The 27,718-nt window shown below is 43.0% G+C and overlaps 1 protein-coding gene across 2 annotated transcripts in view; it reads right to left on the bottom strand.

Annotated features, from left to right (window-relative positions):
* LOC135544401 (leucine-rich repeat transmembrane neuronal protein 4-like) overlaps positions 1-26,234 on the bottom strand; it is a 53,706-nt gene extending 27,472 nt beyond the window's left edge. Inside the window, exons 1-2 of one of the 2 annotated variants that reach the window (XR_010456331.1) lie at positions 26,026-26,234; positions 1,372-3,085 (exon numbers count right to left, since the gene is read on the bottom strand). Coding sequence is in view for 1 of the 2 variants with exons in the window: in XM_064971975.1 (XP_064828047.1) it covers positions 1,437-3,085; positions 26,026-26,029 (1,653 nt within the window). In the remaining variant the exon portion in view is untranslated. Of the gene's footprint in view, positions 1-1,361; positions 3,086-26,025 lie in introns of those variants that run through there. The other variant, XM_064971975.1, reaches the window with a different exon arrangement.
* Positions 26,235-27,718: the final 1,484 nt, after the last annotated feature.

Below are 27,718 nucleotides of genomic sequence, written 5' to 3'. Positions count from 1 at the left end.
ACCTGGTCCTCCATGCTTCACGGTGGGAACCACACAGGCAGAGATCATCCGTTCATCTACTCTGCGTCTCACAAAGACACGGCAGTTGGAACCAAAACTCTCAAATTTGGACTCATCAGACCAAAGGACAGATTTCCACCAGTCTAATGTCCATTGCTCGTGTTTCTTGGCCCAAGCAAGTCTCATCTTATTATTGGTGTCCTTTAGTAGTGGTTACTTTGCAGCAATTCGACCATGAAGGCCTGATTCACGCAGTCTCCTCTGAACAGTTGATGTTGAGATGTGTCTGTTACTTGAACTCTGCAGCAGAGGTAACTCTGGGTCTTCCATTCCTGTGGCGGTCCTCATGAGAGCCAGTTTCATCATAGCACTTGATGGTTTTTGCGACTGCACTTGAAGAAACTTTCAAAGTTCTTGAAGTTCTTGACTGACCTTCAAGTAATTACCTTAAAGTAAGGATGGACTGTCATTTCTCTTTGCTTATTTGAGCTGTTCTTGCCATAATATGGACTTGGTCTTTTACCAAATATGGCCATCTTATGTATACCACCCCTACCTCGTCACAATACAACTGATTGATTAAATAAATTCCACAAATTAACATTTAACAAGGCACACCTGTTAATTTTAATGCATTCCAGGTGACTACCTCATAGCTGGTTGAGAGATACCTTTGATGACTGCTTTGCACAATCTTGGCAAAGGGTGGCTACTTTGAAGAACATAAAATATAACGTATATTATGATATGTTAAACACTTGTTTGGTTACTACATGATTCCATATGTGTTATTGCATAGTTTTGATGTCTTCACAATTATTCTACAATGCAGAAAATAGTAAAAATAAAGAAAAACCCCAGAATGAGTAGGTGCGTCCAAACTTTTACTGGTTCTGTATATCAAAGCATCCAGTGAGCCATGCCATGATGTCGTAGCAATGACTTGTGTGAGACCTTGAAGCAGGAAACATTGTGCAAAATACAAGATCTGTCAGTGGAGCCATAGAAAAAGTGTGGGCATGATTAAGAATTGTGCTTCAAAACGCTGCTGATGTGTAACGCTGAACAAAAATAAGCTGATTGGCAAATAAACCATACAAACAAAAAAGTGAACAAAATGCATTTAAGCCAATAACACATGTGGCAGTGCAATAATGTAGCTCTCTGAACCTGAGCTAGGTTACCGTTGCCTCCTGGTTCTAAATGTCATTTTCATGTTTCCAGTGTCCAATTCGATTTATGAATGAAAACTGCAGAAATAATTGGAAACATTCAAAGTTCTAAGTCGAGCGTGTTATGAACCAAGAGTCAAGGGTGCTTAGCCCTGATTCAAAGTCTCTCTAAACAGTTCATGCCTGAAAAAGGATTTACCTCTCTCTCTTGAGCCTTTGTGTTTTTGCTTTTTGAGTTTTGTTTTTAAAGGCTGATGCGATGGGTCATACCTCGCATTCCCTGGAGCCGGAGATGGTGCAGGTGCAGGAGCCGGTCCCGTTGCCCAGCACCTCCAAGCCATCCGGGGTGGCGGCTGGATTGTAGCTCATGTAATACTCCTGCAGCTGGGAGCTCAGGTTCTGCTCAGGCTCTGGGCTCTTTTTCCGCCGCTTGCGGCCCACCACGGAGCGCTGCTGCAGGAGTCGTGCCGCATTCGGGTAGCGCCTCCATAACACGTAGATGACGGTCAGGACAAGTGACATGGTGAAGAAGAGTGCCACGCTGCCCACCACCACCTTGTGGAAGGACATGTGCTCCAGCTCTGGGGGCTGAGTCACCACCAGGCTGCGGAGGGAGGGCGGAGCCCGGGGAGGGGAGTCTCTGGGGTCAATCCTTACCCGGCTGGAAAAAGTAGGACGGGGGGGGGCCTGAGGCCGAGGTGGGGGTAGGGGGGCCAGGGTGGTAGGTGGAAGCAGGGGTGGAAGTGGGCTGGTGGGGGCAGGGGTTGGGTCAGGTGTCGTTTCAATGAAATCCGGGGTTGGTGAAGGGGTTTCTGTCTGAAAGTAATCAGTTTCCTCACAAATTCCATTGTTCCTCGTAGCCTCCATGATCTTCTCTCCCTGGAGCTGCTTTGGGCTGCTGCATATCATGGTTGTGTCTTTAGTGCCACGAAAGTTCCTCAGCCAGGCCACCAGGGGGCAGATGCCTGTCCCACAGTCCCACACGTTACCTGCAAGGTTGATAGAGTTCAGGGAGATCCATGCAGACACTGCCTCCTGGGACACGTTGGACAGCTTGTTGGACTCCAGGTTGAGGGTCTGGAGGTTAGGCAGGCAGTGGAACACGGCAGGGTCCAGGGTCTGGATCTCATTGCCAGACAGATCCAGTTTCTGCAGTGTGTGCCAAGTCCAGGGAAGGCCCTGGTTGACTGCTCGGATGCGGTTCCACTGCAGGTAGAGCGCCCGCAAGTTAGCAAGACGTGGAAACAGAAAGAAGTTGATCCGGGAGAACTGGTTGTGCTCCAGGTGCAGCTCCATGAGCCTCTGTAACCCCAGGAAGGTGGTTCTGGTGAGGGCCCGGAGTCGGTTGTAGCCCAGGTCCAGAAACTCCAGGCTGCGGCATTCCAGGAAGGCCCGGATGGGGACTATGGTGAGGCCGTTGGAGCGCAAGTGGAGGTTCTGCAGCTTCTTCAGGCCGTGGAACTGCCCCGGCTGCAGCATCTGCAGCTTGTTGTAGGACAGGTCCAGGCTGCGGAGGTTGGGCACCCCGTGGAAGGTGGCGTTGTGGAGCTGAGAGATCTTGTTGGAGCTGAGGATCAGCTCTTTAAGCCTGCGAACCCCCTGGAAGACCCGACTGTCTAGAGAAGAGATCTGGTTGTGGTCCATGTAGAGCCAGAGGAGCTGGTTGAGATGGGCAAACTGGTAGGGGAGCAGCGTGTGCAGGTCGTTGTAGCGAAGAGAGAGGCCCTGGCAGCCCACTGAGATGTTCTCAGGGACGTCCAAGAAGCCAGCTGACTCGCAGTGGACTATCTTCCCCTCACAACGGCAGCTGTGAGGGCAGGTGCGTTCACCAGAGCAGAGCGGCAGCATGGCCTGGAGGACGAGGAGCAGGAGGAGGATGAGGTGCGCCGGTCGTCCATCACATAGCCTGGAACCTACAGATAGAGAGACAGAGAGAGAGAAGAAGCAGTCATGTTAGTGAGGAATTTTTACTAATGTTGATCCATGGAAATACCCATAAAAGGATAAATACTAATAATTGTATAGTTAAATTAGAGTACGTTTATGATGGCCACATTCAAGAAAGCTCCGTACATTGTAAAAGGACATTCTGAAAATGTTTTGATTTGAAATGAATACATATACTGTAAGTAAACACTTATACATCCTGTTTTTAGATTCACGTTGTAATCAATTTTAAATGGATGAGAAATGAGTACATTAGGTATCCCATACCTTCAAGGTCTGTTGCTCGACAGCAGTGAAAAAACATGCCTACTTCATTTGCTATGACAAAGTGCACGCACAAAATGTTTGTTTTGGGTAACTAGTGTACTCTCTTTTCACCCGGTAAACCTGTGCAGGGGTCTTTGTCTTCTGTTACAGCTTTCTAATGCTGAAGCAGACATCACACAGACTAATAAGCACATGCCTTGATTATCAGGAGACAAGACCTTACAAATAACACCCCTCTGTGACTCAACGCTTTGATCCTATTCTTTCATTGCTTTGTTCTCTTTGTGCAGCAGACTGTAACGGCTTGTCCCCATTTTCAACCGTTTGCTGGGAAACAAGAACACCCGTAGATTTAGCTCTAATTGAGACACATTGCTGCCTGCTGTGTGATGTCGTCCCTTTGCACATAAAGACAGCGTGAAGTGACTGTGAGCAAAACGGCTGTGCAGGCAGGCTGACGTAGCAACAGGATGGGGCTGTTCAGCTGAGCTCCTCCTTAGACACACTCCGACCTGACACCTTCTGATTCTAGTCTCTGGCCCGGTTGGTTTGGCAGTGGAAGGAACCACATACTAAGGAGAATAGGGAGAGGTGCTCTGGACTGGTTTGACAGTGGAAGGAACCACATACTAAGGAGAATAGGGAGAGGTGCTCTGGACTGGTTTGACGGTGGAAGGAACCACATACTAAGGAGAATAGGGAGAGGTGCTCTGGACTGGTTTGGCAGTGGAAGGAACCACATACTAAGGAGAATAGGGAGAGGTGCTGGAAGGAACCACATACTAAGGAGAGTGGAAGGAACCACATACTAAGGAGAATAGGGAGAGGTGCTCTGGACTGGTTTGACAGTGGAAGGAACCACATACTAAGGAGAATAGGGAGAGGTGCTCTGGACTGGTTTGACAGTGGAAGGAACCACATACTAAGGAGAATAGGGAGAGGTGCTCTGGACTGGTTTGACGGTGGAAGGAACCACATACTAAGGAGAATAGGGAGAGGTGCTCTGGACTGGTTTGACAGTGGAAGGAACCACATACTAAGGAGAATAGGGAGAGGTGCTCTGGACTGGTTTGACAGTGGAAGGAACCACATACTAAGGAGAATAGGGAGAGGTGCTCTGGACTGGTTTGACAGTGGAAGGAACAACTTACTAGAGAGAATGGGGGGGTATAATGATGTATCCCTTTTTCTCCCCAATTTCATGTTATCCTAATTGGTTTTTACAGTCTTGTCCAATTGCTGCATCTCCCGTACGGACTCGGGAGAGGTGAAAGTCAAGAACCATGCGTCCTCCGAATCAACCTCATCAAGCCGCCACACTGCTCGCTTCTTGACACACTGCTCGCTTAACCCGTCAGCCAGCCACACCAGCCACACCAATGTGTTGGAGGAAACGCCATACAGCTGGCGACCGAAGTCACCCGTCACAGGGATTCGCTAGAGTGCGATGGGACAAGGACATCCTGGCCAGCCAGACCCTCCCCTAACCCAGACGACGCGGGATACTGCGATGCAGTGCTTCAGATTGCTGCACCACTCGGGAGGCCGCATACCCATTGATTCTTCTTTACTATAACTTATAAATGCCTCATGAGTTTAGTTCAACTGTCACACACCATGAGAAGCCAAAATAAAAGCATATTTTACCACAATGTTTGTAAACAATGTAAATGTAAATAAACAAACACTGTGTAGCCTTAAAACATGGTTAAAACTATCATTTTGAAATCATGGATGGTCAAATCAAATCAAAGTTTACTGATCACATAAACAGATTTGAAGACGTTATCGCAAGTGTAGAAAAATGCTTGTGTTTCTCACTCTAACAGTTTAGTTATAACTAGAAATCCAAAACAATACACAAAATCCAAAAGTAAAAAGGAATACATTAAGAAATATCAGAACGAGCAATGTCAGAGTCTGGAATATATATAAAATGGTGTGTATGAACAGTATAGAGAAGGTGTGTACAGCAGTAGTTATATAGGATGAACCATGACTAGAATTCAGTATATACACATTATTAAAGTGAACAGTGTTCAATGACTCTATGTACATAGAACAGCAGTCTCTAAGGTACAGGGTAGAGTACCTAGTGGTAGCTGGCTAGCAACAGTGACTTAGGTTTAGGGCAGGGTACTGGGCAGATGCCGGCTATTGGTGACTATTTAACAGTCTGATGGCCTGGAGATAGAAGCTGTTTCTCAGTCTCTCTGTCCCAGCTTTGATGCACCTGTACTGGTCTCTACCTTCTAGATGGTAGCGGGGTGAACAGGCCGTGGTTTGGGTGGCTGAGATCCTTGATGATTTTCTTGGCCTTCCTGTGACACAGAGTGCAGTAGATGTCCTGGAGGGCAGGCAGTGTGCCCCTGGTGATGCATTGGGCAGACTACACCACCCCCTGTAGAGCTCTGCGGTTGCGTATGGTGCAATTGCCCTACTGGGCGGTGATACAGCCCGACAGGATGCTCTCAATGGTGCATCTGTAGAAGTTTATGGGGGTCTTACGGGCCAAGATGAATTTCTTCAGCTTCCTGTGGTTGAAGAGGCACTGATAACCTGTTTATCAGTCTCTTGTACCCAGCTTTGATGCATCTGTACTGTCTCTGCCTTTTAGATGGTAGTGCTTCCTCTCCTCTGCAGCCCTGTCGATGTGGATGGGATCGTGCTTTCTCTGCATTCTCCTGCAGAGAAAGCTCCTTTGTTTTGTTTATTTTTCTGGCACCACTCTGCCAGGGGTCTCACCTCCTCCCTGTAGGCTGTCTCGTTATTGTTGGTAATCAGGCCTATCACTGTTGTGTCGTCAGCAAACCTGATGATTGAGTTGGCCACGGAGTCATGTGTGAACAGGGAGTACAGGAGGGGCCTGAGCACTTACGCCTGTGGGGCCCCTGTGTTGACGATCAGCGTAGCAGAGGTGTTGTTGCCGACCTTCTTCACTTGGAGTCGGCCCATCAGGAAGCCCATGACGCAGTTGCACAGGGAGGGGTTCAGACCCAGGGTCCCTGAGCTTAATGATGGGCTTGAAGGCTGAGCTGTAGTCGATGAACAGCATTCTTACAAAGGTATTTCTCTTGTCCAGATGGGATAGGGCAGTATGCAGTGCAATGGCGATTGCGACGTCCATGGATCTGTTGAGGCGGTATGTGAATTGTAGTGGGTCTAGGATGTTGGGTAAGGTGGAGGTGATATGTTCCTTAGCGAGCCTCTCAAAGCACTTCATGATGACAGATGTCTTCACTATTATTCTATGTAGAAATAGTTTTAAAAAACTGGAATGAGTAGTTGTGTCCATACTTTTGACAGGTACTGTACGTCTCGTGTCTGAGCCGCTGAATTGCCAACGTTGAACAGTCCTTACTTTGTGTGCTTCCTGCTTAAGTTTCTGCCTATAGGTGAGAAGAAGCAGAATGGATGCAATTATTACAGTGTGGGGGAGGGCCTTGTAGCCATCCCTGAAGGGAGAGTAGCAATGATTCAGTCCATGATGCACGTGTAGGACAGGAGGTGTCTTGATATAATTTCGGGAGCTTTTTCCTCAGATTTCGTTCATTAAAGTCCCAGGTTACAATAAATATGGCCTCAGGATACATGGTTTCCTGTTTGCACATAGTCCAGTGTACTTCCTTTAGAGCCATTGTGGTGTTGTCTTGGGGAGGAATATACACGGCAGTGACAATGACCAAAGAAATTATCTTGGGAGGTAATGTGGTCGGCATTTGATGGTGAGAAATTCCAAATCCTGAGAGCAAAAGGACTTGAATTCCTGTACGTTACCACAATCACACCATGAGTTGTTAATAATGAAACAAACCCCTTTGCCTTTCTTTTTCCCAGAATGTTTGTTCTTCCTGTCCCGGGGATAATATATCCGGAGAGACAGACCTATGATTCCATAACACAGAGTATGTTACAGTCCCTGTTGTCTGTCTCTCTGTAAGGGGATCTTCACCCTGAGATCATCTACTTTAGTGTCCAGGGACTGAACGTTAGCAAGTAATATACTTAGAAGTGGTGGACGATATGCACGCCACTTGAGTCTGACTAAGGCCCTACTTCTTCTTCCTCTTTTCCGGCATCAGCGTTTCGTTGCAGTCCCAGGGATGAATAGAGTTGCCTCGGCAAGTTCAAACAAAGGGTCCATTTCAGGGAAGTCGAATTTCTGGTGAGTGACCACCGATCTAATATCCAAAAGTTATTTTCAACTGTAGGTAATAATACAAGTACCGTTCTGAGCAAACAATGTAAGAAAAAACACACACAAAACAAATACTGCAAAGTTGTCTAGGAGCTAGAAACAGGGTGAACATGTCTATCAGCACCATCTTGTGATATTACAGTTATTTCATCCATAGCTCTGTCTATGAATTTGAATGTTGTTACATTTCTCTACGCCCATCCCTCAGATGTATACCAAAACAGAGGCGGGATGCCCGCTTTGTGATTCAATTAAGGATTACAGCCTCAGACATGTCATTGGATTCCCTTGAGCACTGATGTGTGTCCGTGAAGTGGCCCCTTCAGCTGAATTGCTGCTTCGGTTATCAAGGAGGTCTGTAGTCTACGGATGGTGGCTGCGTGTGAGATCAGATGCTCTGTACAGTACATTGACATGGTGCCTAGGCTTGGGCGGTATACCGCTGTATATACAGTATACCGGGGTATTTGGAAATAGCAATGGGATGGTTTTTCAATACCTTCAATACCATTTAAACTATTTATTTGAAGCTTTAAAACTGTATTTGAATATTTGTAGCTACTTGTAATGTAAATACCTAGTCAACTTGTGCAATACGTTAGGAGATAAAGCAGATTGCGTTCTTCATTTCACCTATCACATTATTTTTTCAATTTGAACCCTACCGGTAGTTTTACAAACACACAAGGACAAGAGACCAGATCCTTGTGAGTCAGTCACTGCAGCACACGCCAGGTGATCTACCTACAGTATGGAATCTTATAACTAACTAAATAATTAACTGTCTAAAATGTGCTAAATGCTCTGCAGTTGTGCATTTGGTTTGCTTATTTTGTAGCTAGTTGTCTAGCTAAGTGGTTAGCTTCTTGCAAAATCAAGCTTCTCTTGGTAACAGCAGGGAATCCCCTCCCTTGATATCTAATATTTTTTTGTGTGCAGCAAACTCTGAGTAGTATTTTTTAGTTATTTGTATAACTTTAGGAGCTAGGATGTCTGTTCTGCAAAGAGTTTGTCAGAGACTGTATAAAATGATTGCAATGCACTCTTTAGCATTTAGCTAGCATTCGCTATAGAATTGTACATGTACTTGTTAGTGTTGCTAATCTTTGGATTACAGTGGCACAGTGGGGATTGAAAATAGCACCCCTTGTGTTCAGTGCCGGTATTACCAAGTATCCTGAGATGTCAGTATGAAGGTATGACAAGTCTAATGTGGCCCCTGATCAGCGCAGCCAATTTTCTAGAGTAGTGTTCCTCACTCGATATCCGTGAGGACATAAAGGTGCAACTATTATCTATTGACTGTCCTAATTACCACACCATGTCACTGATGAATGCTAGATAGCATGCTCTCAAGGACTTGTGCATAATGAAACTATTGAATATTGAAACTTAAATGTAAAATGTACACTTACGCAGAGCAACTTACAGTTAGTGCATTCATTTTAACGTAGCTAGGTGAGACATAGGTGAGACACATATCACAGTCATCGTAAGTTTTAAAAATTCATGAGAAAAAATATTTTCTTTTGCAGCTTTTTAAGAAAATTAATCTTAAAAAGACTATTTCCAGTAAGTGCAGGTTTTTCTTTTTCCAATGGAATATCAATCTCTGATTTGAATTGTCCTAACCTATATGGTAAAACCACAGCTCACTGATGAAAAGATGTTTTGTTTTCATGATTTCATGTTTTTTTTAAATGCAGTATGTATCTGGGCTTTGAATTGCATTTACATTCTGTGCTCCTTCAGTATTTCATCATGTTCTGACCTTGGTGGTTTGAGATGCCAGACTATTGCCGTACATTGGATTTAGTGTCTATTAAGCTCTTTCTGTTTCTTTGTGTCCAGTGGTGTTAGTAAAAGAACTGGACATGCACTAGACATGAAGAAACAGAAGCCTGTTAGTAGCCTGTTACCACTCTGATCAGAGTTCTTGCTTGGTCTTGGATGAATAAATGTGCTGATGCCTTGTTTTATCCTTCATCTCACAGTACTTTGGTTCTGGCTTTCAGTTGCCTTTCACCCATGTAAACTTGTTTAAACTCTGACTAACAAGTATGGTCACAAAATGATCGGTATCCAATTTGAGGCTGCATTTGATCAGTCACCCATTGCAGCCCCGAATAATCCTGATATTCTGAGGCATCAAAATTAAATCCATTACAGGAGAGGCAATTTCCTCCTATAATCTCTTTTCCCATGATTCTCTGGCTCATAGTTGGAGGAAAAACTCCTCTGTGAGAGAAAATCATGCAGCCTCCAATACTCCTTGCAGTTTATGAAATGATGATTCAAACTGTGTATTGGAAATTAGGATTCAAGCTGCTGTGTAAATGAAGTCCTGAGGTGATTAAACCAATACAGTATGCCAGCGCCCTCACCTTCATTAACAGTACACCAACAGAGCTGGCCAAGCATCCACTGCAATTTACAGACTCATCACTTTCAACTAAATGGTAATTCCATTGGTACGGTTAGCATGTCCCTCCGTGAGCCTGTCCCTCTTCTATTAGATCACTTACACACCATTTGGTGGCATGCATGAGCACACGTGCCGCTCCATAGGGAGGAAATCAATAGACACACCTGGACATCCGGGAACATACCCCAGATGTAACATGTAATCTGGGGCAGGACCATTTTCCCCCATGCTTCGGGCTCATTGACATCTCCGCATGGCGGCTACGCTAATCAGCACATGTCGGCACAACATCTCTGAACGGAGGTGGAGCGATAAAACCCACTGGAAGTGTCTTTATCGGGCTCCCTCTAGGGCTTTTAAAGAGTGCCAGGCAGGGAGACGTGGCCACGCGTCTCAGATTGATCATCAGGTCATTACTGGTCATTAAATGTGACATCCTGTTCAGATGTAACCTGATTTTCCCTTTATCACATGGATCTGACATTATATAGGTCCTGCCAGGAGTCCACCTTCCCAAGGTGGGGCTAATGCTCTCTAGAAACCACTTGCCTGACAGAGATTAATCAACAAGTCTATTAGATAAATAGAGTCAAACAAATTGTTATGCCCCTGCCTGCCTCTGTAGACATACCGAGGGGAATTAAGAAAGAACATGAGCGGTGCAATGAAAAAGGACTACAATGACTTACAGACACAGAGACATGCACACACACACACACAGAGCGCACACACACACACTTATTTTATATTCATCACGATGCCTAGCTAACATAACCATGACACAAAATAGTCTGAGCCAGGTTTTTATCTGGCACCCTCTCTATCCAATGATATTATGCTACACTTAGAGACTACGGCTACTTTTCCATCTGATTTTGGGATGAACACATTGAGCTTGTGCCTCCCAGTGCTCTACTTCTGCCACAATCATCAGTGAGAGGAACATCTCATAAAAGGATGAACACTGGCAGCTCAACTTATTCTAATGCCATTTTCAACCGCAACATTCTACTTCAAGGCCGTTGCAGAATGTTAGTACATTCCACAGAACCTTCTTTACATAGTCGAAGGCATGAAACAAGGTTCTGGTGTAAGCATAGCTACCACATCAGGGTTGCGCCGCAAATGAAAAGGTATCCAAATTCCTCCAGCTTTTCCCTGTTGCTAAAATACTGTACATTGATGGCATCGAGCTCCTCCAAGGTCAGTTCATTTAAAAGCAACTCATTTAAAATCATCTAAAACAGAGGTTGGCTCTTTCATAAGACTGAGTTGGATTCTGGCGGCCACGGCAGAGTCAGCTGTCATCTTCCTTGGCGGGGCGACAAGTTGATATTTCATTTGAATGCACCGTGCTCTTGTGGTGCGCTGACACGAAGGCTATTACCCAGAGTGCCCATGTTAATAGAGCAGCCAGCACCGTGCGAGCTGCACCGTGGAGCACTTCAGAGAACCAAAACATATTGCATATAGCCTAAACCCCCGGCATATAGCCTAAGCCCCCGGCATATAGCCTAAACCCCGGCATATAGCCTAAGCCCCCGGCATATAGCCTAAGCCCTCGGCATATAGCCTAAACCCTCGGCATATAGCCTAAACCCTCGGCATATAGCCTAAGCCCTCGGCATATAGCCTAAGCCCTCGGCATATAGCCTAAGCCCTCGGCACATAGCCTAAACCTTCAGCATATAGCCTAAGCCCTCAGCATATAGCCTAAACACTCGGCATATAGCCTAAGCCCTCGGCATATAGCCTAAGCCCTCGGCATATAGCCTAAACCCTCGGCACATAGCCTAAGCCCTCGGCACATAGCCTAAGCCCTCGGCACATAGCCTAAACCCTCAGCATATAGCCTAAACCCTCAGCATATAGCCTAAGCCCTCAGCATATAGCCTAAACCCTCAGCATATAGCCTAAACCCTCAGAATATAGCCTAAGCCCTCAGCATATAGCCTAAGCACTCAGCATATAGCCTAAGCCCTCAGCATATAGCCTAAGCCCTCAGCATATAGCCTAAACCTTCAGCATATAGCCTAAGCCCTCAGCATATAGCCTAAGCCCTCAGCATATAGCCTAAACCTTCAGCATATAGCCTAAACCTTCAGCATATAGCCTAAGCCCTCAGCATATAGCCTAAACACTCAGCATATAGCCTAAACCTTCAGCATATAGCCTAAGCCCTCAGCATATAGCCTAAACCCTCAGCATATAGCCTAAGCCCTCAGCATATAGCCTAAGCCCTCAGCATATAGCCTAAGCCCTCAGCATATAGCCTAAGCCCTCAGCATATAGCCTAAGCCCTCAGCATATAGCCTAAGCCCTCAGCATATAGCCTAAGCCCTCAGCATATAGCCTAAGCCCTCAGCATATAGCCTAAACCCTCAGCATATAGCCTAAACCCTCAGCATATAGCCTAAACCCTCAGCATATAGCCTAAGCCCTCAGCATATAGCCTAAGCCCTCAGCATATAGCCTAAACCCTCAGCATATAGCCTAAACTCTCAGCATATAGCCTAAGCCCTCAGCATATAGCCTAAGCCCTAAGCATATAGCCTAAACTCTCAGCATATAGCCTAAACCCTCAGCATATAGCCTAAACCCTCAGTATATAGCCTAAACCCTCAGCATATAGCCTAAACCCTCAGCATATAGCCTAAACCCTCAGCATATAGCCTAAACCCTCAGCATATAGCATGGGTCAGATACGGTATAGGATGTCTAAAAATACAACTTATTCAATCACACTCAGTAGTAGATGTCCTGGATAAGTATAAATCAATATGGACGTTGAACCACTGGCAACGGGGAAACAAAATGTGGTCTTAAGATAACATGGCTCAAAATGGATTATTTCTAATGTGTCTTTGAAATGAAGAATAAGATACTCAAGTTGTATGTTAAGAGCTCCGTAAAAAACTTCAATGTCAGTGATTATCAGTGGTGTGATGTACGTACGTGCTTCTACACTTCATTGCTTGCTTTTGGGGTTTTAGGCCGGTTTTCTGTACAGCACTTTGTGACATCAGCTGATGTAAGAAGGGCTTTACAAATGAATTTGATTGATTAAGTAAAAATACGTTGTCGTTGTTTGGGGTATCTGAACTGTACTTTACTATTTATATTTTTGAAAATTGTTCTTTTACTTCACTACATTCCTAAAGAAATGCCTGTACTTTTTACTCTATACATTTTCCCTGACACCCAAAAGTAGTCGTTACATTTTGAATGCTTAGCAGGACAGGAAAATGGTTGAATTCACACACTTATCACAAAAACATCCCTGGTCATCCCTGCTGCGTCTGATCTGGCGGACTCACTAAACAGATGCTTTGTTTGTAAATTACGTCTGACTGATGGGGCATGTCCCTGGCTATGTATAAATAAATAATAAATAAAAAATGGTGCCATCTGGTTTGCTAAATATAAGGAAATGAAAATGATGTATACTTTTACTTTTGATACTTACGTATATTTAAAACCAAATACTTTTAGACTTTTACTCATGTAGTATTTTACTGGGTGACTTTCACTTTTACTTGAGTCCTTTTCTACTAAGGTATCTTTACTCAAGTATGACAATTGGTTATTTTTTCCACCACTGGTGATTATGAACCAGGTAATTTTGGTCCTGGATGCTGATTGGCTGAAAGCAGTGTTATATCAAACATAAACAACTGGGTGGTTCGAGACCTGAATGCTGATTAACTGACAGCTCTGGTATATCAGACTCTATACCATGGGTACGACAAAACATAGAGTTCTAATGTTGGTAACCAGTTAATAATAGCAATACGGAACCTCAGTGGTTTGTGGCATATGGCCAATATACCACTGCTAAGGGCCATATCCAGGCACTCTGCGTTGCATCGTGATTAAGAACAGCCCTTGCTGTGGTATATTGGCCATAGAACATACCACCTCGGGCCTTATTGCTTAAGTAGAACATCTCTGGTATTCTACCCTGAGCTGTTGCATACATATAAACATCCTATCCTCTATAGTGGGTAGTTACCAGGGGTTAAAAGAAGAACAAAATGGAGGACTATTAAAAACGGCAAGATCAAACACTTCCTTTATAGTACATTACCGCAGGCTAACTCAAGGTCTCTGGTGTCAAGGTTAGTGAGTGGATAAGGAAAGTGATGGACGCAAGAGAATCCATAGTCTAGAATCATTCTCTGACCATTGTTTGTCTCCTTGCGACACAAGAGCAGACAGCTTAAAGTATGTGTTAGTGCTGCACAATGTTTTTTTTGATGCGAGAACAAGAAAAACGGTTCGGTACTAGAATTGTTGTTACTTTCGGTACTTCTGTCAAATGTGTCTCACGTCAAATACGGATTGAGAGGATCGAGTCTGTCCCGTAATTTGTCTGATTCTTTTCAGGGGGGGGATCAGTCATAAGCTAGCCAGGCTACTTGTACATGCAGTTGACACAGCAAGAGCAACTTTTGAAGAGCGAGCGAGAAAGGGAGAAAATGTTGACTTCGAACAAAAACATTATCTCTCGCCCGCATCTTGTTTACAAAAGTGTCTCCAGAAGTGAACAGTGGTAATGATGATGAGGGCCAGCCCACCAAAACAACTAAGAGGTGTTACAAAGCAGTGCAACGAATGACATTTGCACTGTAACGTTCTTCTTCTAAATTAAAAAAATGTCAATGCCGACAGATAATTGGTTCATATGACATGACATTTTTTTTCTTTCTTTTGTTGTCATTTAGCAGACACTCTTATCCAGAGTGACTTACAATTAGTGCAATCATCTTAAGATAACTAGGTGAGAAAACAACACATCACAATTATATCAAGTACATTTTCCCTCGACAAATATTTATCAGCAAATTCAGTGTAAGTGCGATTAAAGAAGTACTTTTTTTTGGGGGGGGGGTACCTCTTTATTATTTAAGATACTCTTCAAAGAGATGGGGTGTCAGTTATTTTAGTAAGATGGACAGGGACTCCACTATCCTCACTTTAGGGGGTATCTTGTTCCACCATTGGGGTGCCAGGACAGAGAAGAGCTGGGCTGAGCGGTAGCTGCCCTTCTCTAGGGGTTCGCGGGCCAAGAGACCAGAGGTGACAGAACGGAGTGCTCAGGTTGGGATATAGGGTTTGAGCATAGCCTGAAGGTAAAGACGTGCAGTTCCCCTTGCCGCTCCAAGTGGGGAGCCAGCCAACAGAGATTTGCAGTAGTGTAGACGGGAATTGACAAGTGCCTGGATTAGGACCTGCACCGCTTCCAGTGTGAGGAAAGGTCGTACTCTATGGATGTTGTAAAGCATGAACCTGCAGGAGCGGGTCACTGGTTTGATGTTTGCAGAGAACGACAGGGTGTTGTCCAGGGTCACACCAAGGGTCTTTGCACTCTGGGAGGGGGACATTGTGGAGTTGTCAATCATGATGGAGAGGTCTTGAAGTGGACAGGCCTTTCCCGGGAGGAAGAGCAGCACCTGCGTTTTGTCAAGGTTGAGCTTGAGGTGGTGGGCCGACATCCAAACTGAGATATCTGCCAAGCGTGCAGAGATGCGTGTCGCCACCTGGGTGTGAGAAGGGGGGGGGGATCTTTTTGTGTCTGACACCATAGGCCGTGTTGATCTCTGCACCAGACAGGATGCTCTTGCCAGCATACTTGGGGTCCAACATGTACGCTGCGGCGTGTATGGGCTTCAGGCAGAAGTCTTCACTCTTTTTGATATTTCAGATCTGCAGTTTCCTCTGCTTGGAGCAACAGTGAAGTGGGCAGGGCAGTACAGATTTCTTCTCTTTCATCTGCAAGCAGAGTCTGAACATCAGACAGGATGGAATTGTCTCCCTCAATCTGTGCAATGGCTACTGCTATGGGTTTCAGAAGTTTCAGGCTGCTTACCACTCTCTCCCAAAATACACCATCCAGGAGGATCCTCTTGATGTGGCTCTCCATATCGGCAGACTGTTACATGATCATTTCTTGGAGACTCCTTCCTCTTCAGGAGACTGTCAAACATGATGACAACACCACCCCAACGGGTGTTGCTGGGCAGCTTCAATGTGGTGCTCTTATTCTTCTCACTTTGCTTGGTGAGGTAGATTGCTGCTATAACTTGATGACCCTTCACATACCAAACCATTTCCTTGGCTCTCTTGTAGATTGTATCCATTGTTTTATGCACTTGGCCAGATGATTCTGCATTTTTGTTGCATTTTCCACATATGATTTGGCACAGTACTTGCAAATGTACACAGCTTTTCCTTCTACATTAGCTGCAGTGAAATGTCTTCACACATCAGATAGTGCCCGTGGCATTTTCCTATATAGATTTTAAAAAGGAGTAGTAAAAAAATGAATACAATTCCATGTACAGATAAATAGTTAAGCAGTTAGATTAAACAACTGGAAACAGGTGAATTAACACTCCTCAGTTAGCAGGCTCAAGCAATCTAAAACCCACATGGTAGCAAAGAGTAACTAGCAGAAATTGTTAACAAGCTAGAAATGATTTGAACACACTTTGTCATATAAAATATATTCACCACACCCAGAACGCAAAACTTACCAGAACGCATGTAGTCCTTGGCTCAGACAGTGTAGCAGTGTGGGCTCAATAGCATCTCATTAGTGTGCAAGGTCTTGAGAATCAGCTGTACATGCGATGAAAGAATGCACTGTGCATGCAGAGGGTTGCAATTCCATTGATTTGGGGATAGTTTAACCAAAATATGCAACAAGACCCAGAATTGCCGTATGTGTATCCCACAAAAAAAGGTTCACTGTTATAAGCTAACTTTTTGATGAATTTAAGCAAAATTTCCCAAATTTCCGGGCTTAACTTCCCATGGAAAATTCCCCTTATTTTCCAAGAAAATTTTTGACCCTTTGCAACCCTAATGGAAACACATCTCTGCTGGGAAAAAAATGTGTTTTTATTTGCATGAAAATCTGTCGCCAATTAGATGGAAACCTAGCTACTAACATGAACATAAATTCTGCATGACATTCATGTGAGCATTATAATATGATTACAACAAAAAAGTCATGTGAAATGCTCTCTATGACAACAATATACTGTATTTAGACTACTTTGCGTTTCTCTGGGCTTTCTAACAGTACCCAGCCAGCAGCCCTGTGAAGGCATTGCACCCTGGGAGTTGAAAAGCACTGAAAATAATTGTAGTATCCTGTGTACAAATCCATTGTAGACTATTGCAATATTGAAGCTTCAAAAATCAGTGTTTTGTTTATGTTGTTTTGGAACTAAACTCTTCATTTAATACATTAAATAATTTATCTGTAATGAATAATGAATCTTAGGTCTAATACATGTCCTTTGACCCAATGTTATGGCCATAGATTAGCAAATCAACCCTGCTATGTATCAAATTAAAATTTTAAACAGTTTAGATGTAAAAAATAAATAGAAATACTTTGTATGCTCTGAGTCCCAGAAATATTGTTCTGTTATTTAATATGGCAAGAAAATGAATGTAGAAGATATTCTATTGGTTGTTTTAGTGGTTCTACCAGTTATCAACATATTGCGCAATGTTTAAAAAATAAAGCCAGTGGTTATTCTGTGACTAGCTAATAAGTTTTCTTTATTTTTTGTGTCATATTGTTTCGGCATTGAGTTTTGTGGTACTAAACCTAGTATCTGTATCGAAGTCAACATTCGGGTTTCACGACAACACTAATGCTGAATCACAGTCTGGCTGAGCAGCACTGTATGTGATATACTGCAATACTGAGTGTATTCACTCAGATTTAAGACACATAGAATGAAAAAGACTTTCAAGCCACATAAGTCTGGGACACATTACCAATGCGGGACTGCCATCATGCAACACAGATTAATTGGTCACACTTAAATTGCAATATTGAAATGAAGTACCCCTTACACACTTTAAACCCATTATTTTACACCCATTAATTTAGAAATTGGAGAGAGCTGTAATTCCAGTTCACAGTAGAAGAAGGAAGCAGTATAAAATCGAATGATTTATGATAAAAACATATTTTATAGGTAGAGCTAACAGAAGTGTAGCAGCAAAGGCAGAGTTAGTGGAGGTAGAGGTAGTGGAGGCAGAGGTAGTGGAGGAAGAGGAGCTAAAGCTACATTCCTCGAAAAAAGGTTCTCCAAAAGGAGAACCCTTTTTTGGTTCCAGGTAGAACCATTTTTGGTTTCAGGTAGAACCATTTTGGATTCCATGTAGAACCTTCTGTGGAAAATGTTCTTCATGGAACCCAAAAGGGTTCTTCAAAGAGTTCTATGGGGACAGACAAAGAACCATTTAAGGTTCTAGATACTGTAGCACCTTTTTTCTAAGAGTGTATAGCACAGCAACAGCTTTAGACGTATGGTATAGGAGCTGGTTAATCAGAGAGAGTAATTGTGAGAGAAATTCAGCCTGGATTACAGTGCATAAATTAGAGCCTAAAATGAAAAGAGAACCAACATCCAACATTTTTTTAACCTTTATTTAACTAGGCTAGTCAGTTAAGAACAAATTCTTATTTTCAATGACTGCCTGGGAACAGCGGGTTAACTGCCTTGTTCAGGAGCAGAAAAAATATTTTTACCTTGACAGCTCAGGGTTTTGATCTTGCAACCTTCCGGTTACTATTCCAACACTCTAACCACTAGGCTACCTGCCACCCGATTCTGTGTGGCTGGAATGAGGCAGATTTCTAACATCTCTGACCTGCCGAAGCAGAACTGAGAGAGAGAGGCCAACCCACACACATCCTTGGAATCAGAGTGGGAGGCTGGGGAAGGGATTTGCACAGCATAATAAATTATTTCAGAAAAAAACATATCGGGGAAGGCTCAAGAGAAGAGCAAGACCTGCCTTATGCACTCTCTTTGACAGCCTTTGGGGGTAACTAGCTTGCATTTAACTTTTTATTTTCTTGTGCCATAACTGTGCTTATTAGTATTTGTCAGTGCAGATGATATAATGGTATAGTAGTGGGTCAATTTTTCCATATGATACTCTAAATTATGCAAAGCGAAATTTTCCAGAATTCCATACTGAGTAGAAAACAACTCAAGGGTTAAAAGTTAATGCCAGGATTAAACTGCACAATTATGAGCATTAAGTGCTGATTAGCTAATATAATCACAAGAATGAAAAGATTATATATCATTCTAGGGTTTCATTACCCATTATCAATGAGCAGCCCGGCAGCTGAACCAACAACCTGTTTTTTAAAGCAGACAGGTATGAAGCCTATAACTTGTTATAAGCATCTATGAAGGGGTCATACATGCTGGACAAGTTTTATATAACCACATTATAACATTATAACCACATTATAATAACCACATGCGTTATACCTGTTTGCTTTAAGTTCATACAACAAAGCTTTAGAATAAATAATAAAGAATACATTGCAACTCAATCAAAAACAGACCTCTACATTGTTTCTTTGAAATCCCAACCACAAAGTGTGTTAAAAATGTCCATAAAAGAAAATATCTGTAAATATCTTTATCCAGTAGGAGATTAAGTAGATGGCTACATTAAGCCATATGTGATCCCAGGTCTCAATGAAGCTGAGAGCAGTTACTGCATGTCTTGTTTTAGTACACATACAAGGCGGAGGGGATTCAGCACGGATCCACGCTACACTTTGTTAAACAAGCACAATGAGCCAGGAACAAGTAACTGAGCATGGCAGCAGACAGATAGAGCCATAGAGGAACCATTCTACATCAGACAGCTGGCGATTAGCCCATGTCTTCTTATGGCCCCAATGATCTCTCCCACCTATCTATCATGGTTTTCAACAGTCACTTGAAGGTAAGATCCACCAATGAAATGTTGATTGGTCTTACATTTCCCACCACACCAACACCACACCAGGCCCTTAAGACATGCGTCAATGGATCTGTACATTCATTGGGTAGAGATGAGATTTTAAGGAGAAAGGTAGTAAAAACTGTTTTCATTTGCTCCATCCCAGTTAAAGGTAAAAGGGCTTGATATACAGGTCTCAATTGAAAAATATTATTCATCTCAAGGGACTTTCTGGTTAAATAAAGGTTAAAGAGACACTGCTGTTTTTCATGTGTGTATTGATTTGTCTCATTGTGATGCAGGTTCCTATATGTATGAAGCCTTCAGAATTCATACAAAGCGAAGCAAGTATATTTATGAAAGTTTCCCAGTGCTACTAATGAGAACCAATTAGTTGGTTGGATTTCAGTCCATCTTTCCTCTGACACATGAAGCTATGACACACACGAGGCGAGTCAAATGTCACCATTATTAAAGCACATTAATTCCTCATTTCTAGGACTTCCACTAGACTACAGTGCTGCCAGGTGTGCAAAGATCAGGCTTCAACAGCCAAAATCAGGTCATATCAAAATACTCCCCCCTTCCTCCAGTCATGCAACCTTACCAGCACTTGACATTTGTGACAGATGGGACAGCTCTTTCCACCCTTAATGTGGAGCCTGTCAGATCACTGGAACTTACAATTTGACGCACAGATATCAGTAGGAATAACATACCCCTTCAGAGAAGCTATCCATGGCATTGGTAGGTAGAAATGTATGCCTAAAGCCCCAGTCAGACTCTCTCTCCCCTGCTATCCATACTGAGGAGTTAGAGTGAACTTAATGTGCAGTGATGTGGCCGGCAGCAGCTGATAGATTCCTCACGGAGTTATCTCTAGCCACTGATTAAAGGAGTCGATAGCCGAAGCAGTAATTGGGTTTAAAGGTTCAATGCAGCCGTTTTCTTTTATCTCAATAGCTTCTTAGAAAAATATTATTTCTCAAGGAAGAATTTTGCTAGGACTGTCTGGTGTCTGGGAGTAGTCAGAGAGTGGCTTAATTGGAGGAGCCTAATGGGAAGGATGTTTAACCGGGAAAACTAGATAGTATATGCCTATATACACAGACTTGAAATCATTGGCCACTTTAATAAATGGAACACACGTCACTGTAATAATGTAATCATGTTTACATATTTTGCATATATCGCACTCATCTCATATGTATGTACTGTATTCTATACTATTCTACTGTATCTTAGTCTATGCCGCTCTGACGTTGCTCGTCCGTGTATTTATATATTCTTAATTCCATTCCTTTACTTACAGTTGAAGTCGAAAGTTTACATACACTTAGGTTGGAGTCATTAAAACTCGTTTTTCAACCACTCCATACATTTCTTGTTAACAAACTACTTCAAGGCCTACCTTCAAACTCAGTGGCTTGTTGCTTGACATCATGGGAAAATCTAAAGAAATCAGCCAAGACCTCAGATTTTTTTGTAGACCTCCACAAGTCCGGTTCATCCTTGGGAGCAATTTCCAAACGCCTGAAGGTACCAAGTTCATCTGTACAAACTATAGTACGCAAGTATAAACACCATGGGACCACACAACCGTCATACCGCTCAGGAAGGAGACGCGTTCTGTCTCCCAGAGATGAACGTACTTTGGTGCGAAAAGTGCAAATCAATCCCAGAACAACAGCAAAGGACCTTGTGAAGATGCTGGAGGAAACAGGTACAAAAGTATCTATATCCACGGTAAAACGAGTCCTACATCGACATAACCTGAAAGGCCGCTCTGCAAGGAAGAAGCCACTGCTCCAAAACAGCCATAAAAAAGCCAGACTATGGTTTGCAACTGCACATGGGGACAAAGATTGTACTGTTTGGCCATTATGACCATCATTTTATTTGGTGGGAAAATGGGGAGGCTTGCAAGCTAAACAACACCATCCCAACCGTGAAGCACGGGGGTGGCAGCATCATGTTGTCGGGGTGCCTTGCTGCAGGAGGGACTGGTGCACTTCACAAAATAGATGGCATCATGATGTAGGAAAATTATGTGGATATACAGTGCCTTGCGAAAGTATTCGGCTCCCTTGAACTTTGCGAACTTTTGCCACATTTCAGGCTTCAAACATAAATATATAAAACTGTATTTTTTTGTGAAGAATCAACAACAAGTGGGACACAATCATGAAGTGGAACGACATTTATTGGATATTTCAAACTTTTTTAACAAATCAAAAACTGAAAAATTGGGCGTGCAAAATTATTCAGCCCCTTTACTTTCAGTGCAGCAAACTCTCTCCAGAAGTTCAGTGAGGATCTCTGAATGATCCAATGTTGACCTAAATGACTAATGATGATAAATACAATCCACCTGTCTGTAATCAAGTCTCTGTATAAATGCACCTGCACTGTGATAGTCTCAGAGGTCCGTTAAAAGCGCAGAGAGCATCATGAAGAACAAGGAACACACCAGCCAGGTCCGAGATACTGTTGTAAAGAAATTTAAAGCCGGATTTGGATATAAAAAGATTTCCCAAGCTTTAAACATCCCAAGGAGCACTGTGCATGCGATAATATTGAAATGGAAGGAATATCAGGCCACTGCAAATCTACCAAGACCTGGCCGTCCCTCTAAACTTTCAGCTCATACAAGGAGAAGACTGATCAGAGATGCAGCCAAGAGGCCCATGATCACTCTGGATGAACTGCAGAGATCTACAGCTGAGGTGGGAGACTCTGTCCATAGGACAACAATCAGTCGTATATTGCACAAATCTGGCCTTTATGGAAGAGTGGCAAGAAGAAAGCCATTTCTTAAAGATATCCATAAAAAGTGTTGTTTAAAGTTTGCCACAAGCCACCTGGGAGACACACCAAACATGTGGAAGAAGGTGCTCTGGTCAGATGAAACCAAAATTGAACTTTTTGGCAACAATGCAAAACGTTATGTTTGGCGTAAAAGCAACACAGCTCATCACCCTGAACACACCATTACCACTGTCAAACATGGTGGTGGCAGCATCATGGTTTGGGTCTGCTTTTCTTCAGCAGGGACAGGGAAGATGGTTAAAATTGATGGGGAGATGGATGGAGCCAAATACAGGACCATTCTGGAAGAAAACCTGATGGAGTCTGCAAAAGACCTGAGACTGGGACGGAGATTTGTCTTCCAACAAGACAATGATCCAAAACATAAAGCAACATCTACAATGGAATGGATCAAAAATAAACATATCCAGGTGTTAGAATGGCCAAGTCAAAGTCCAGACCTGAATCCAATCAAGAATCTGTGGAAAGAACTGAAAACTGCTGTTCACAAATGCTCTCCATCCAACCTCACTGAGCTTGAGCTGTTTTGCAAGGAGGAATGGGAAAACATTTCAGTCTCTCGATGTGCAAAACTGATAGAGACATACCCCAAGCGACTTACAGCTGTAATCGCAGAAAAAGGTGGCGCTACAAAGTATTAACTTAAGGGGGCTGAATAATTTTGCACGCCCAATTTTTCAGTTTTTGATTTGTTAAAAAAGTTTGAAATATCCAATAAATGTCGTTCCACTTCATGATTGTGTCCCACTTGTTGTTGATTCTTCACAAAAAAATACAGTTTTATATCTTTATGTTTGAAGCCTGAAATGTGGCAAAAGGTCGCAAATTTCAAGGGGGCCGAATACTTTCGCAAGGCACTGTATTGAAGCAACATCTCAAGACATCAGACAGGAAGTTAAAGCTTGGTCGCAAATGGGTCTTCCAAATGGACAATGATCCGAAGCATAGTTACAAAGTTGTTGCAAAATGACTTAAGGACAACAAAGTCAAGGTATTGGAGTGGCCATCACAAAGCCCTGACCTCAATCCCATAGAAAATGTGTGGGCAGAACTGAAAAAGCGTGTGTGAGCTAGGAGGCCTACAAACCTGACTCAGTAACACCAGCTCTGTCAGGAGGAATGGGCTAAAATTCACCCAACTTATTGTGGGAAGCTTGTGGAAGGCTACCCGAAAAGTTTGACCCAAGTTAAAAAATGTAAAGGCAATGCTACCAAATACTAATTGAGTTTGTATGTACACTTCTGACCCCTGGGAATGTGATGAAAGAAATAAAAGCTGAAAGAAATCATTCCCTCTACTATTATTCTGACATTTTACATTCTTAAAATAAAGTGGTGATCCTAACTGACCTAAAACAGGCAATTTCTACTAGGATTAAATGTCAGGAATTGTGAAAAACTGAGTTTAAATGTATTTGGCTAAGGTGTATGTAAACTTCCGACTTTAACTGTAGATTTGTGTGTATTGCGTATATGCAATTGTTAGATATTGAAGCACTGTCGGAACTAGAAGCACAAGCATTTTGCTACACCCACAATAACATCTGCTAAACACGTGTCCGTGACCAATAAGATTTGATTTGGGCATTTATTGTAATGAGTATTGTCCTGGAGGCAGAACTGGGCGATGTCCCCTTGGAGAGGCCAGCTGAAAAGTCACAATTGGCTAAAATGTATAAATTCATGAAAACAAAAATGTGCTTTTTGGTCTTAAGGTTAGGGTTGGGCATTAGGGTTGGCAGTGTGGCTAAGATTAAGGTTAGATTTAAAATATGATTGTATGACTTTGTGGCTGTGCTAGCTCGTAACCACTCTACAGAGCTGCCTCCAGAACAAGATTCATGACGAAAAACGCTAACCTGCCAGAGAGGAGGGAAAACTCTCTTTGTTATTCGTCTATTCACTTACACTGAGTATACCACATACCAAACATTAGGAACACATTCGTCAGGACATGGACGCTGCAAGGTGTTGAAAGTGTTCTACAGGGATGCTGGCCCATGTTGACTCCAATGCTTCCCACAGTTGTGGCAAGTTGGTTGGATGTCCTTTGGCTGGTGGACCATTCTTGATACACATGGAAACTGTTGAGTGTGAACAACCCAGCAGCGTTGCAGTTCTTGAAACATACTAACATACCCTGTTCAAAAGCTCTTAAATATTTTGTTTTGCCCATTCACCCTCTGAATGGCACACATACACAATCCATATCTCAATTGTCTCAAGTCTTAAAAATCCTGTTTTAACCTGTCTACTGCCCTTTATCTGCACTGATTGAAGTAGATTTAACAGGTCAAATCAATAAGGGATCATAGCTTCCACCTGGATTCACCTGGTCAGTCGTTGTCATGGAAAGAGCAGGTGTTCTTAATGTTTTATATACTCCGTGTATACTGCCTGGTGATGCCACCCAGACAAAGAAGCTGAAAGAAGCTCTTTTCAAACAACTCTCACACTAAATGTGCATTATCATAATTTTCACAATTTCACAGTATTATCCCAACCTCATAGTGTGGAAATACATATAAAGTACAAGAAAATAACGTTTTTGACTGCATTGCCCCTTTGACCTGCTGGGTCCTGCCTCACTGCTTAGTATTTATAACCTAAGAACGGGCTTTACCAGGGTGCTGCAGTCCGGCAGGGATGGCTCATCAGCTAGGTCCACACTGAATGACTAAGAGGGGCAGAGGTATATATCTATATATACACTTCAAAAATACAAACGAGACCAAACAGACGTTTTAACAACTAGGATTAACAATGGGGCAGCAGGTAGCCTAGTAGTAAAAACGTTGGACTAGTAACCGAAAGGTTGCAAAATCGAATCCCAGAGCTGACAAGTTAAAATTCTGTCGTTCTGCCCCTGGACAAGGCAGTTAACCCACTGTTCCTAGGCCGTCATTGAAATTAAGAATTTATTTCTTACCTGATTTACCTAGTAAAAAAAAAGTGTAATTCTCATGCAGAGCAACACTTTGGCAGAACTAGAATATCTCAAAAAACTGTCCATAACGCATTAGTGCATAGCCTATGCAAATGAACAAATACATCGTTAAGCAATTAGCAACATCCAAGGATCTGTAAACAAGTGCACCACACCTTTTATAACCTTCCAATTAAAAGCAGGAGACATGCGCATTTTTAAACAGTGGTATAATGGTTCATATTATGTCCATTACGCTTCGAATCTTGATAATGACAAAATATGCATCTCATACCCCTCAATCTCCCGTTACCTGTGCAGACTGCAGCCACTCTACCCTTGTGAGAGAAAAAAATGTTCACTGACTCAAATCATCAGCTCTTGATTGAAAGATAGTGCTTGACTATTCATTTATTAAATTGAACAGTAGGCTACCAACGGGTCCCCGCCACAATCGTTTCGAAATCGGACGGTATCCACTCACCCATATCGGCGCCCCTGGCTTGTCTGCGGTGTTGGCAAGCGTAATCCCTAGCACAGATCACTTCGCAGTTCTCCACCGTTCTCCAACACTCCGCTTCGTTCTTTCCGCGGGAAATGCGCGCAGCGCCTCACTAGACAAACACGAAGACTGGCTCACCTGCTCTCATGTTAAACAATGAATCTGAACGTTATTAGTTTATATACCCCAAATTCAAGTGTACCCCCATGACTATAGGCTATTCACGATTTGTTAACTTTCAGTCATATTCAGAATTTCGTCCAAGTTAGGCATGAATCTAGGTTATTTTCGACGTAGACTAAATACATTTTATTACCGACGCACTGAACTCATATTTTTGTTCGGATGTGGTTTTACCCACAGCAGGAATACACAAAATAACGATAATGCTAAAGGCAGGATGAAAAGTTTAAATAAAACTCTCTACATTTTGCTAAAAGAATAAGAACAGCCTTGTCGGTGCCCTCATAGCTGTCTTGCCCCAAACATCCAGATAAATCGTCGAATTCTGAGGGAGAGCAGAGAAATCAGGGCTGGCATTGTTATGTGCAGTCTGATGCGAGCGTGCGGCCGTGATTGCGCGCGCCTGAGCTTGTCTGTGTCCCTGATGCCTGTGTGTGCGTGTGTGCTGTGTGCTGTGTGCGTGCGTGTGTGCATGCGTGTGTGTGTGGGTGTGTGGGTGTGTGTGTGTATCAGGTAGAGCTGCAGCAGTGGAACCGACAGTTTAGTCTGCAGATGTCTCTGTCAAAGAACTGCTCTACACAGCTCATGGTTTCCGATTTATGTTTAATGCAACCCTTTTCTTTCTACCTCCTCTTCCCAAAACACTCTGTATCGACCTACCGACTTGATTCAGAAGATAAACTCACACACATTGAGGAGTACTGAAGGCTATTTATATGTATGTCATCATTATGATTTACATGAAGCGATCATTATACCATGGGTCGTCATAACTCACCGTAGGTAATTATAGGGGATGCAAATTGTAGACCTGCGAGTCAGATCTGAACAAGGATAGACACATGCTGTTTGAAAAGCATCAAGGGCCAAATTATTCTCATTAATCTGCCGGTCAGACAAGCCATCTTATTTCCAAGCTGTTTCTGTGATCTGAGAGCATGTCAAAGGTGATCTAAACTCAAGTTGAAAAGGTTAGGAGGAGAACAGGTGCAGAATGCAGAGTTCAGTATCAGACTGGCAGCTTTGACATTAGAAGTTGATTAGATGTACAATAACCCCCTTGGTGTTAGTTTCCTAGTTAATTAGCCACCATCATCTCATGCAACCAATCATACACATGAACAGGTGTCATATCAGGGACAGGGACACCACTTTGATTCAAGTGTCTATGAATAATCTCAAGGCCATTGTTACATCATACATCACATACTGTACAGTACCAGTACTGCAGTGCACAGAGAGTTTACTATCAGTATTTGTGGTTGGTTCCTTTCAGGCCAAGCAGGGTTTAGCCCTTTCCTGCAGTCAATTAACAAAAGTGCCCTCTTTGGCCTCATGGGTGAGAATGTTATTCATATGTTTCATAATTTCATAATTCACCACGATTATTACAAATAAAATGACGGATATCACGTGTTATATGTTAAACAGTTTTGTCATATTTCAGACTTATGTGATGTATATTAAGTGTAATATTGGAATGCAAACTCAA

The sequence above is a fragment of the Oncorhynchus masou genome, chromosome 8 (genome assembly GCF_036934945.1).
Source record: "Oncorhynchus masou masou isolate Uvic2021 chromosome 8, UVic_Omas_1.1, whole genome shotgun sequence".
NCBI lineage: Eukaryota > Metazoa > Chordata > Actinopteri > Salmoniformes > Salmonidae > Oncorhynchus > Oncorhynchus masou.
This window is presented reverse-complemented; position numbering and strand designations above follow the sequence as displayed.